At 44.4% G+C, this 12,890-nt stretch overlaps 1 protein-coding gene across 8 annotated transcripts in view; it reads right to left on the reverse strand.

The window, feature by feature from the left end:
* The window catches only part of armc2 (armadillo repeat containing 2), a 204,365-nt gene that overhangs the window by 109,452 nt on the left and 82,023 nt on the right, over positions 1-12,890 (reverse strand). For all 8 annotated transcript variants that reach the window (XM_041188576.1, XM_041188579.1, XM_041188577.1 and 5 more), the window contains exon 7: positions 510-617. In XM_041188576.1, coding sequence (XP_041044510.1) covers positions 510-617 — 108 coding nt within the window. The remainder of the gene's footprint in view (positions 1-509; positions 618-12,890) is intronic.

A 12,890-nucleotide genomic window follows, 5' to 3' on the forward strand; every position in this document is an offset into this window, starting at 1 on the left:
ATTTAAAATTAATGGAAACAGGTGGGAAAAGAAAAATCTATATAAATTATTGGAATAAATGAAAGGAAGGGGGAAGAAATGGAAAGGGGGTGGGGATGGAGGAGGGAGTTCAAGATCTAAAGTTGTTGAATTCAATATTCAGTCCGGAAGGGTGTACAGTGCCTAGTTGGAAGATGAGGTGCTGTTCCTCCAGTTTGCGTTGGGCTTCACTGGAACAATGCAGCAAGCCAAGGACAGACATGTGGGCAAGAGAGCAGGGTGGAGTGTTAAAATGGCAAGCGACAGGGAGGTTTGGGTCATTCTTGCAGACAGACCGCAGGTGTTCTGCAAAGCAGTCGCCTAGTCAGATCTTTGTTGACCGCCGAGGATACTATGGGCCAAATGGCCTCCTTCTGTGCTGTAGATGTCTATGAGTCTATGAGTTACAAGTAAAAATAGACTTCTTTGAGAATAAAATGAAGATGGTTTGCAATAAAAAATCTTCTAAATTATAAAACAAAAATACCCACCATTGTTTAAAGGCCTAAGTTCATCAAGAATAGGCTGGATCTTCGTATTCCAGTACAGAATTTCTTCTTCAGTTTCTCCTTCATATGCCCTCGGTCCACTAGCTGATCCTAAGAAAATAACCCAAAATTATACAAATATCTAGATTTATCTGGTTTACATTAGTTTCCTGATCATGGACTGGAAATTCCTGTTGAGTGGCAATGGACTTTTTGACGGTTTGCCAAATTTTCCGTCCTGCCTGCAACGGGTGCCCCAAGTCTTTATCCACCATTTATCATAATTGTAACTTTTGAGATGGATAATACAGGCATCATTTGAGAAGGGAGTGAGACAAAAGACCGGAAATTACAGGCCGATTAGCCTGACCTCGGTTGTTGGTAAGATTTTAGAGTCCATTATTGAGGATGAGATTTCAGAATACTTGGAAGTGCATGGTAAAATAGGGCTAAGTCATCATGGTTTCATCAAGGGGAGGTCATGCCTGACAAATCTGTTAGAATTCTTTGAGGAGGTAATGAGTAGGTTAGACAAAGGAGAGCCAATGGATGTTACCTACTTGGACTTCCAGAAGGCCTTTGACAAGATGCTGCATAGGAGGCTGCTCAGTAAGATAAGAGCTCATGGTGTTAGAGGCAAGGTACTAGCATGGATAGAAGATTGGCTGTCTGGCAGGAGGCAGAGAGTGGGGATAAGGGGGTCCTTCTCAGGATGGCGGCCGGTGACTAGTGGAGTTCCGCAAAGGTCAGTGTTAGGACCACAACTTTTCACTTTATACATTAATGATCTGGATGAAGGAACTGAAGGCATTCTGGCTAAGTTTGCAGGTGATACAAAGATAGGTGGAGGGGCAGGTGGTATTGAGGAGGCGGGTTGGCTGCAAAAGGATTTAGACAGGTTAAGAGAATGGGGAAAGAAGTGGCAGATGGAATATAAAGTGGGGAAGTGTGAGGTCATGCACTTTGATAGGAAGAATAGAGGCCTAGACTATTTTCTAAATGGGGAGAATTCATAAATCTGGAGTGCAAAGGGACTTGGGAGTCCTAGTCCAGGATTCTCTTAAGGTTAATTTGCAGGTTGAGTCAGTAGTTAAGATGGAAAATGCAATGTTGGCATTTATTGTGAGAGGACTAGAATAGAAAAGCAGGGATGTGCTGCTGAGGCTTTATAAAGCTCTGGTCAGACCACATTTAGAATATTGTGAGCAATTTTGGGCCCCGTATCTCAGAAAGGATGTGCTGGCCCTGGAGATGGTCCAGAGGAGGTTCACGAGAACGATCCCAGGAATGAAAGGCTTAACATATGAGGAACGTTTGAGGACTCTGGGTCTGTACTCGATGGAGTTTAGAAGGATGAGGGGGGATCTGATTGAAACTTACAGGATACTGAAAGGCCTGGATAGAGTGGACATGGGGAAGATGTTTAGTAGGAGAGACTAGGACCCGAGGGCACAGCCTCAGAGTAAAGGGAAGACCTTTTAGAACAGAGATGAGGAGAAACTTCTTTAGCCAGAGAATGGTGAATCTATGGAATTCATTGCCACAGAAGGCTGTGGAGGCCAGGTCATTGAGTGTATTTAAGACCGAGATAGATAGGTTATTGATTGGTAAGGGGATCAAAGGTTACGGGGAGATGGTGGGAAAATGGGGTTGAGAAACTTATCAGCCATGATTGAATGGCGGAGCAGACTCGATGGGCCGAATGGCCTAATTTCTGCTTCTATGTCTTATCATAACTCCTCAAATCCCACTGACCTTGCAACAAGATGGGGGGGGGGGGGGTGGGGGGGGGGAATGACACAGCTGATATTAATACTGGACAAGTCAGATCCCAGAGTGAAGCCTGGCTTGATAGATCCTAACTTTGTTATTTTTTAGAAACCATGGAGGAAAGTTACTAAACAAATTCATAGGAGTTTACTGATGAAATTGTAACGTAAAGAATAAAACACTTATTAAACAAGGAAAAATGAACTTTATTACACCAGACAAAAAGGTTGGAAGGATCTCAATATAATCACCAGAAAATGATTCAAACTCATAATATTCCTTTTATCCTATCAATACCCTTACGAACACAAAATTCCAGTGAAGATTTACCACTATCTTAATACCAAAGCTTCTCGCTTGGGCTGGCCCAGTTGCAAACGATTTTCATCTGGTGGATTTCTGAGCATTCACTAGATGCTTTTTCCCCAGCTGGTATCTCTCCCTGAGACACAAAACTTCACACTCTATACTCACTATTGCTTCAACAGCAGAGCGAGCACATGAGTTCCCTAAATACAGTCTCCCAGGAGACTTGCAATATTTATCAGAGAGCTTAGAACTTGTGTCTCCCTCTCTGAAATACACACTCTTGAACTTCTTTTCTGTTTTCCCCTATGTCTCTGTTTATCACTGGACCCCTGTCACTAGGCAGCAGCACAGTTTTGTTTTAATTTTTTTGCCCAGAATTACTAAACTACTAACCCCTTTGTAACCCAGCAGGTCTGGTAGCATCGGCGGAGAAGAGCAAAGTTGACGTTTCGAGTCCTCATGACCCTTCTGTTGAAGGGTCATGAGGACTTGAAATGTCAACTTTGCTCTTCTCCGTCGATGCTGCCAGACCTGCTGAGTTTTTCCAGGTATTTCTGTTTTTGTTTTGGATTTCAAGCATCCGCAGTTTTTTTGTTTTTTTTGGTTTTTTTTGTTTTTACCCCTTTGTAACCCACCTCTCCAGTGAGGAATCTTTTTTGGGCCTGCAGGTTTCAGGAAGCCTTCTCTTAGCCTGGGAATTGAACTGTCCACTGGAGGCAGCTCCTTCGAGGAGGAAAGGAGGGCTAGAAGGGGGAGGAGGCCAGGAGTGCACATTCAGCCTCCAGGGGAACCAGCTTTGGAAGGACAGGCACAGGCACAAGGGGCACAGGGCCAAGAGGTAGTCCAAGGCGGAAGGGGCCACAGAAGATGCCACTATCTTGCTGACAGACGGTGATTCAGCTACCTCAATATGTCTGAGGTGCAGTGCTGAAGGAGACTCCATCTCTCAAGGGAGACAGTCAACTATATCTGTCAGATGATCGGGCCTGAGATCTCCGCGAACTGTGCAGGTGGACAATCCATGCCAGTGGCTCTAACGGTCACAGCTGCCCTCAACTTCTACCTCTGGCTCCTTCCAGGGGTTGGTGGGTGATCTTTGCTGTGTCTTCCAATCAACTGTCCACACTTGTGTGAAGCAGGTTACAGATGTTCTACTCAGGGGTGCATTGACCTTCATCCACTTCTGTTGGGACCAGGCCAGTCAGGCAAAGCGAGCCCGAGGTTTCGCGGCGATTGCTGGCTTCCAGGGTGCTATAGACTGTACACATGTGGCCATCAAGGCACCAGCAGGTGAGCCTGGTGCCTTCATCAACAGGAAGGGCTTCCACTCCATGAATGTGCAGATAGTGTGTGATCGCAGGATGCTGATTCTACAAGTCTGTGCAAGGTACCCAGGCAGCTCCCAAGACGCCTACAACCTCAGACACTCCCAGGTGCCGGGGCTCTTCAGTACTCCAGCCCAATTTGAATGGCTGCTGGGTGACAAGGGCTATCCCCTCAGAAGGTGGCTCATGACATCTCTCCGTCATCCAAGAACAGAAGCTGAGCAGCGGTACAATAGGATCCACGCCTCCAAAAGGGCTGTGGTGGAGATAACCATCAGTCTTCTCAAGATGCGCTTCCGATGCCTGGACTGCTCAGGGGGCGCACTCCAGTACCCCCCAGATACGTGTGTCGGTGATAGTGATTATATGCTGTGCTCTACACAATCTTGCACTGGAAAGGGGGGACGCAGTGGACGATGAAGACGTTGACACAGTGGCTGCGGCTGCACACGAATCGCCCAGCAGTGAGGATGAGCATGCACAGGGAAATACTGAGGGGGTAGACACGGACCCGGGCAGACTCCAGGGAGGCAGGGACACCCGGGAGGCTTTAATCCAATGAACCTTCAGCTAGCACACCACATATGGAACTCCAGGACAAGCCTGGGCTGTAGGCTCCATACTGGATACCTAAGTGCAAAATCTGCCAGGTTAGGAACATTAACTAAAGGCCTTGATAATAAAGCTGAATCTCCCATAAAGCACTCAACATTTTTGGAAACCATCCAGGATCAGCACCAGGCATACCTAAAATTAAGGTGTTAGCCTGGTGAAGCTATAACACAGGACTGCATAAGCAGCAAGTGATAGACATGGTTAAGCGATCCCACAATCAACGGATCAGATCTAAGCTCTGCAGACCTGGCACATGGAGTCGTGAATGGTGCGGACAATTTAAACAACCCACTGGAGGAAGAGGCTCCACAAATATCCTCATCCTCAATGATGGAGGAGACCAGCACATCAGTGCAAAAGATAAGGCTGAATCATTTGCTACAATCTTCAGCTGGAAATGCCGAGTAAATGATACATCACAGCCTCCTCCAGAGGTCCCCAGCATCATAGATACCAGTCTTCAGCAAATTCAATTCACGCCACGTGATGTCAAGAAACTGCTGAAGGCACTGGATACTCCAAAGGCTATGGACCCTGACAATATTCCAGCAATAGTACAGAAGAATTGTGCCCCAGAAATTGCCGCGCCCCTGGCCAAGCTGTTCCGGTACAGCTACAACAGTGGCGTCTACCTGCCTATGTGGAAAATTGCCTGGGTAAGTCCTTTACACAAAAAACAGGACAAATTCAACTCGGCCAATTACTGCCCCATCAGTCTACTTTCCAACATCAGGAAAGTAATGGAATGGGTCATCAACAGTGCTATCAAGCGGCATTTGCTTAGCAATAACCTGCTCACTGACGCCCAGTTTGGGTTCCGCCAGGGCCACTCAGCTCCCGACTTCATTAAAGCCTTGGTTCAAACATGGACAAAAGAACTGAACTCCAGCGGTGAGGTGAGAGTGACTGCCCTTGACATCAAGGCTGTATTTGACAGAATGTGGCATCAAAGAGCCCTTGCAAAACTGGAGTCAATGGGAATCAGGGGGAAAACTCTGGTTGGAGTCATATCTAGCACAAAGGAAGATTGTGGTTGTAGGTGTTGGAGGTCAGTCATCTCAGCTCCAGGATATCACTGCAGGAGTTCCTCAGGGTAGTGCCTCGGCTCAGCCATCGTCAGCTGCTTCATCAATGACCTTCCTTCTATTATAAGGTCAGAAGTGGGGACATTCGGTGATGATTGCATGATGTTCAGCACCATTCATGACTCCTCAGATACTGAAGCATTCCATGTCCAAATGAAGCAAGACCTGGACAGTATCCAGACTTGGGCTGACAATTGGCAAGTAACATACGCGCCACACAAGTGTCAGGCAATGACCATCTCCAACAAGAGAAAATCCAACCATCGCCACTTGATGTTCAATGGTAATACCATCACTGAATCCCCCACTATCAACATCCTGAGGGTTACCATTGACCAGAAACTGAACTGGACTAGCCATATAAATACCGTGGCTACAAGAGCAGGTCAGAGGCTAGGAATTGTGCGACAAGTAACCCAACTCCTGATTCCCCAAACACTGTCCACCATCTACAAGGTACAAGTCAGGAGTGTGGTGGAATACTCTCCATTTGCCTGGGTAAGTGCAGGTCCCAAAACATTCAAGAAGCTTGACACCATCCAGGACAAAGCAGCCTGCTTGATTGGCACCACATCCACAAACATTCATTCCCTCTACCACCGATGCACAGTACAAGATGCACTGCAGGAATTCACCAAGGCTCCTTCGACAGCACCTTCCAAACTCACGATCTCTACCCTCTAGAAGGACAAGGGCAGCAGATAGATGGGAACACCACTAACTGGAAGTTCCCCTCCAAGTCACTCACCATCCTGACTTGGAAATATATCGCTGCTTCTTCACAGTCACTGGGTCAAAATTGTAGAACTCCCTTCCTAACAGCACTGTGGGTGTACCTACACCATATGGACTGCATCGGTTCAAGAAGTTAGTTCACCACCATCTTCTCAAGGGCAACTAGGGATGGACAATAAATGCTGGCCCAGCCAGTGGAACCACAAATCCCATGAATGAATAAAAAAACGGCCAGTTAGCCTAACATCAGTTATTGGGAACACGCTGGAATCTATTATTAAGGAAGTCGTAACAATGCACTTAGAAAAACATAATGTGATTAGAACAAGCCAACATAGTTTTTCTAAAGGGAAATCCGTTTTGACAAATTTATTAGTGTTTTTTGAGGATGTAACTAGTAGGGTAGATAAAGCATAACCAGTAGATGTAGCATACCTGAATTTCCAAAAGGCATTCAATAAGGTGCCACACAAAAGTTTAATAGGCAAAATAAGGGCTCCTGGAGTTGGGGGTAATATATTAGCATGGATAGAGGATTGGTTAATGGATAGAAAACAGAGGTTGGGATAAACGGGGCTTTTCAAGTTGGAAGGCAGTGAATTGTGGAGTACTGCAAGGATCACTGTGGGGCCTTAGCTATTTACAGTCTATATTAATGACTTAGATGAAGAGACAGAAAGTAATGTATTGAATTTGCTGATGATACCAAAATAGGTGGAAAGGTAAGCTGTGAAGAGGACACTGAAAGGCTGCAAAGAGATATAGACAGGTTAGGTCAGGGTGCAACAGGATGGCAGATGGAAAATAATATAAAGAAGTGTAAAGTTATTCACTTTGGTTGTAAGAATGAAAAGGCAGAAACGTATTTATACTTGAAAGTTGTTCAAAGAGACTTGGGTGTGCTGGTACGAGGAACACAGAAGATTAGCATGCAGATACAGCAAGTGATTAGGACGGCAAATGGTATGTTGGCGTTTATTGCAAGGGGATTGGAGTACAAAAATAACTAAGCCTTGCTACAGTTGTACAGGGTTTTGGTGAAACCATATTTGGAGTAGTGTGTGCAGTTTTGGTCTCCACATTTAAGAAAGGATATACTTGCATTGGAGGAGGTATAGTGAAGGTTCACCAAATTAGTCCCTAGGATGAGGGTGTTGTCCTATGATGAAAGGCTGAGCAAATTTGGCTTATAGTCTCTGGAGTTTATAAAAATGAGAGGTGATCTGAAATGACAGCTGGAGTACAGAGTGCAGTTCTGCTCGCCACATTATAGGAAGGATGTGTTTGCACTGGAGGGGGTGCAGAGGAGATTCACCAGGATGTTGCCTGGGATGAAACATTTAAGTTATGAAGAGAGGTTGGATAGACTTGGGTTGTTTTCATTGGAGCAGAGAAGACTGAGTGGCAACCTGATCGAGGTGTATAAGATTATGAGGGGCACAGACAGGGTGGATAGGGAGCAGCTGTTCCCCTTAGTTGAAGGGTCAGTCACGAGGGGACATAAGTTCAAGGTGAGGGGCAGGAGGTTTAGGGGGGATGTGAGGAAACACTCTTTTTACCCAGAGGGTGGTGACGGTCTGGAATGCGCTACCTGAGAGGGTGGTGAAGGTGGGTTGCCACACATCCTTTAAAAAGTACCTGGATGAGCACTTGACACATCATAACATTCAAGGCTTTGGGCCAAGTGCTGGTAAATGGGATTAAGTAGGTGTTTCTCATGTGTCGGTGCAGACTCGATGAGCTGAAAGGCCTCTTCTGCACTGTGTGATTCTGTGATCTCACTGAAATCTACAAAATTCTGAAGAGGTTTGATAGGGTGGATGCTGAGAGATTGTTTCCATTGGTTGAGGAAGCTAAACCACGGGGAAACAGTCTCAGAATGAGGGGCTGATCATTTAGGACTGAGATGAGGAGAAATTTCTTCACTCGAAGGGTTATGAATTTTTGGAATTCTCTACCCTAGACGGTTGTGGTTGCGTCATCATTAAATACATTTAAGGCTGGGATAGACAGACTTTTGGTCTCTCAGGGAATTAAGGGATATGGGGAGTGGGCAGAAAAATGGAGTTGAAGTCCAAGGTCAGCCATGATCATACTGAATGGTGAAGAAGGCTCAATGGGCCACGTGGTCTACTCCTGCTCCTATTTCGTAGGTTCTCAGGTAACACGCTGAGTTTCTGTTCATCATATTTGTGAAGCAAACTTATAACTCTCTCATGACTCTGCTTTTTGTGGATTGAGGACAACTCCAAAAAATCTTGCGGCAAGATAGGAATTAGGCAGAAATGGGATTGGTCCTTGACTGCTGATGATTAATAACTTTTCTTCAGAAGGCACAAAAGTGTTTAATTGGACTCCTGGGTTTCAAATCCCACCCACAAAAATAGATATTGGGCAGAAAATTATGCTTGGCATGTGGGCGCGTGCCTGACACACCCGAGCGTGAAATAAAGCGCATTGACATTGGCCGAGCGTGCCGACATCAATTTGCACTCTTGCGAAGCTTAGGTTGGCGGGCGCGCACTGGAGCCGGAAGCGTGCCTGCCGACAATTAAAAAGCTTATTAAGGTCATTAAGTAAACAATTGTCCTTAATTTTTCACTGCCTGTTCAACCTAACGATTGACGGGCAGGCGAAAAGGCTAAGCGGCCTTTTCATTTTTTATTTGTATTTGTTTAGGAAACCTCATCTCATCTGTGGATGAGGTTTCCTAAACAAATAAAAATAAAAATTGGACACTTGAATTAAAATCATGTTCCCGCTCATGTGACAGAGTAACATGAGAGGACACATTTTTTGACATTTTTATTTTCTTTACTTGTTTTTTTTTAAACAGTGCTTCTGTTAAACTGTGCCTCAGAGAGATTAAAGTGCTCTTTCGCGCGCATGCACAAAGCTCATGCTAGGCCTGCTCGTCCTCCTCCCCCTGCCCGCACAGGCAGTGCTGAGCGCTACCCCTCATGTTCCACGCCAATTAAGGTCCGCCCGCATAAAATCGCTGTGCGGTGCCGATTGTGGGTGGCGGTTGGCTTCCCGACCGCCCCTGCCGAGCACCACCGCCAAGGGCAAAATCCTGCCCTTTCAGTTGGCTCCAATCCAGTAGGTTATATTTGCTGATAACAATATGTTCTTTATAAAACAATGTTCATAAGCTGTTAAACCTACTGATTGCTTCTTTGTGATAACAGTTACCATATACAACTCTGGAATTTTACTGCTCTTTTTGATCAGTCTTATAAAAGGGACTTTTTCCCTTCATTCTTCAGTTTCAAACAGGCATATCTATATTAACTTATCTTTCAAGATATATAGGTTAATGAGAGAGGTGTGTATTTATGCATTTTCTGTTTTATTTGGCCTAGTAACCAACTTACATTTTAGAAATCTCCAGACACCTCACACAAAAACAAGACGGTATAGTCTAAAATGTAACAGGAGCTAACTCTATTCAAGACCACCTTCATGCATGTCACAAACACTTTATTGCCTTTGTTGTCACTTAGTTTCTTTTGCTTATCCATATGATATGATACAAGTTTTAGCTGAACATCAGTTAGTGGGGAAAATGCTAAAGTCTATTATAAAAGACGTGTTAACAAAACACTTGGTAAGCATTAACGGGATTAGGCAAAGTCAGCGTGGGTTTATGAAAGGGAAATCATACTTAACTAATGTACTGGAGTTTTTTGAGGATGTAACTAGTAGAATAGATAAGGGAGAACCAGTGGGTGTAGTGTATTTGGATTCCAAGAAGGCTTTTGATAAAGTCCCACATTAGAAGCTAGTGGGCAAAATTAAAGCACCTGGGATTGGGGGTAATATACTGGCGTGGATTGAGAATTGGTTGACAGACCGGAAACAGAGAGTAGGAATAAATGGGTCTTTTTCGGGTGGCAGGCGGTGACTAGTGCTGTACCCCAGGGATCAGTGCTTGGACCCCAGCTATTCACGATATATATAAATGACTTGGATGAGGGAACCAAATGCAATGTTTCCAAATTTGCTGATGACACAAAACTGGGCTGAGTTGTGAGGAGGATGCAAGGACGCCTCAGGGCGATTTAGACAACTTGTGTGTGTGGGCAAACAATGGCAGATGGAGAAAAGTGAAGTTATACACTTCGGTTTGAAAAACAGAAAGGCAGAGTATTATTTAAATGGTAATACATTGGGAAAGCTGGATATACAAAGGGATCTGGGTGTCCTTGTACACCAGTCAATCAAAGTAAATAGGCAGGTGCAGCAAGCTATTAGGAAGGCAAATGGTATGTTGGCTTTCATTGCAAGAGGATTTGAGTTCAGAAGTAGGGATGTCTTACTGCAGTTATACAGGGCCTTGGTGAGGCCACACTTGGAATACTGTGTGCAATTTTGGTCGCCCTACCTAAAAAAGGATATACTTGCCATAGAGGGAGTGCAGCGAAGGTTCACTAGGCTGATACCGGGGATGGCAAGACTGTCGTATGAGATTATGGTTCAACTAGAGTTTAGAAGAATGAGAAGGGATCTGATTGAGATGTATAAAATTCTAACAGGGCTAGACAGACTGGATGAAGGGAAGATGTTTCCTCTGGGTGGGGAATCTAGAATCAGGGGCCACAGTGTCAGGATACTGGGCAGGCCATTTAGGACTGAGAAGAGGAAAAATTTCTTCACTCAGAGGGTAGTCAACTTGTGCAATCCTCTACCATAGAAGGCTGTGGAGACTGGGTCACTGAGTATATTCTAGGAAGAAATTGATAATTTTTTGGACATTAGGGGCATCAAGGGATACGGAGAGAAAGCAGAAATATGGTGTTGAGATAGAGGATCAGCCATGATCTTATTGAATGGTGGAGCAGGCTCGAAGGGCCAAATGGCCTATTCTTGCTCCTAGTTCCTATGTTTCAAGATAAACTGAGGTTGCAATACTTGTGCAAGATAAAAAAAAAGTACACAAACATAATATGATCAAATCACCATACTCTACAATCCAAATTGCACATATTTGTTGGAAAGAATAAGTTTGATAGGTCTAGAATCTTTTCTTGCACCATCCATATAGTTTTCTATATACTAAAAAATTACTTCCTGTTACTTTTAACAACTTAGTTAGGCAATAGTAATCATGACCATTTCAAATGTTGGTGTCCTTTTCTAACAACCTTATTGGCCCATAGTCATCATAAACTTTATGTGCAGTTTTCTACAAGTTCATGTGATCAACTGGATTGCCAGAATTCTGGATCAATGCTGGTAAAGGCAGATCAGGAGAGGGTAAGGATATCGCAGGCTTCACTTTATCCAGAGGTGACATCCAACTCCACCCATTTTAGTAAGCCTCCTTCAACAGCACCTTCCAAACCCACAGCCAATACCATCTACAAGGATAAGGGTAGCAGGCATGTTCCTGGAAGTTCCCCTCCAAGCCACTCACCATCCTGACTTGGAACTACATCACCATTCCTTCACTGTTGCTGGGTCAAAATCCTGGAACTATCTCCCTAATAGCACCTTGGGTGTACCTACACCACATGGACTGCAGCACTTCAGGAAGGCTGCTCACCACCACCTTCTCAAGGGCAATTAGGGATGGACAATAAATGCTGGCCTAGCCAATGATGCCCACATCCCATGAACCAATAAAAAAAAACTTTCCAACCCTGTGACCTCCACCACCTAGAAGAGCAAGGGTAGCAGGGTTTTGGGAACACCATCCAGCCCATATACAATTCTGACTTGGACCTATATCGCCATTCTTTGACTGTCATTGGGTCAATATCCTGAAGCCTGTTTTCAAACAGCACTATGGGAAGTACCTTCATCACATGGACTGCTGTGGTTCAAGCAGGCAGCTCACCACTGCCTTCTCAAGGGCAATTAGAGATGGACAATAAATGCTGCCCTTGCCAGCAATATCCACATTCCATGAACATGTATAAAAAAAATTCTAAAAATGTAGAATTTACTTCTTTGCAAAACTGACTCCCCAAAATACTATGACATTGGTAAAATAAAGTATATGAAGCATACCATGAGTGAATGAAAAAGAGGAAGGTGAGAGAGAGGAAAGGGGACTGAAACTGTAAAAGACAGAAACCAAGAGAAGGAAGAAGAATAGATATTATTGTTCTTGTTTATGAGCAACACTGCAGGAAATCAATTAGTATTTTATTACAGCATCTCATCTTCCGACTAGGCACTTTACTGCCTTCTGAACTGAATATTGAGTTCAACAATTTTAGATCATGAACTCTCTCCTCCATCCCCACCCCCTTTCCAATCCCCCCTTTTTTTTCCAATAATTTACATAGATTTTTCTTATCCCACCTATTTCCATTATTTTTAAATGTATTTCCATCCATTGTTTCATCTCTACCTTTTAGCCCATTTCTATCCCTTCCCTTCATCCCACCCCACCCAGGCTATCTGTACCTTGCTTGTCCTGCTTTCTACCCTTAATTAGCACATTCCTTAGATAATATCACTACCTTCAACACCTCTTTGTCCTTTTGTCTATGACATCTTTTGGCTATCTCCACCTATCACTGGCCCTCTATCCAGCT

Source organism: Carcharodon carcharias, chromosome 5 (assembly GCF_017639515.1).
Source record: "Carcharodon carcharias isolate sCarCar2 chromosome 5, sCarCar2.pri, whole genome shotgun sequence".
In the NCBI taxonomy this organism is placed as follows: domain Eukaryota; kingdom Metazoa; phylum Chordata; class Chondrichthyes; order Lamniformes; family Lamnidae; genus Carcharodon; species Carcharodon carcharias.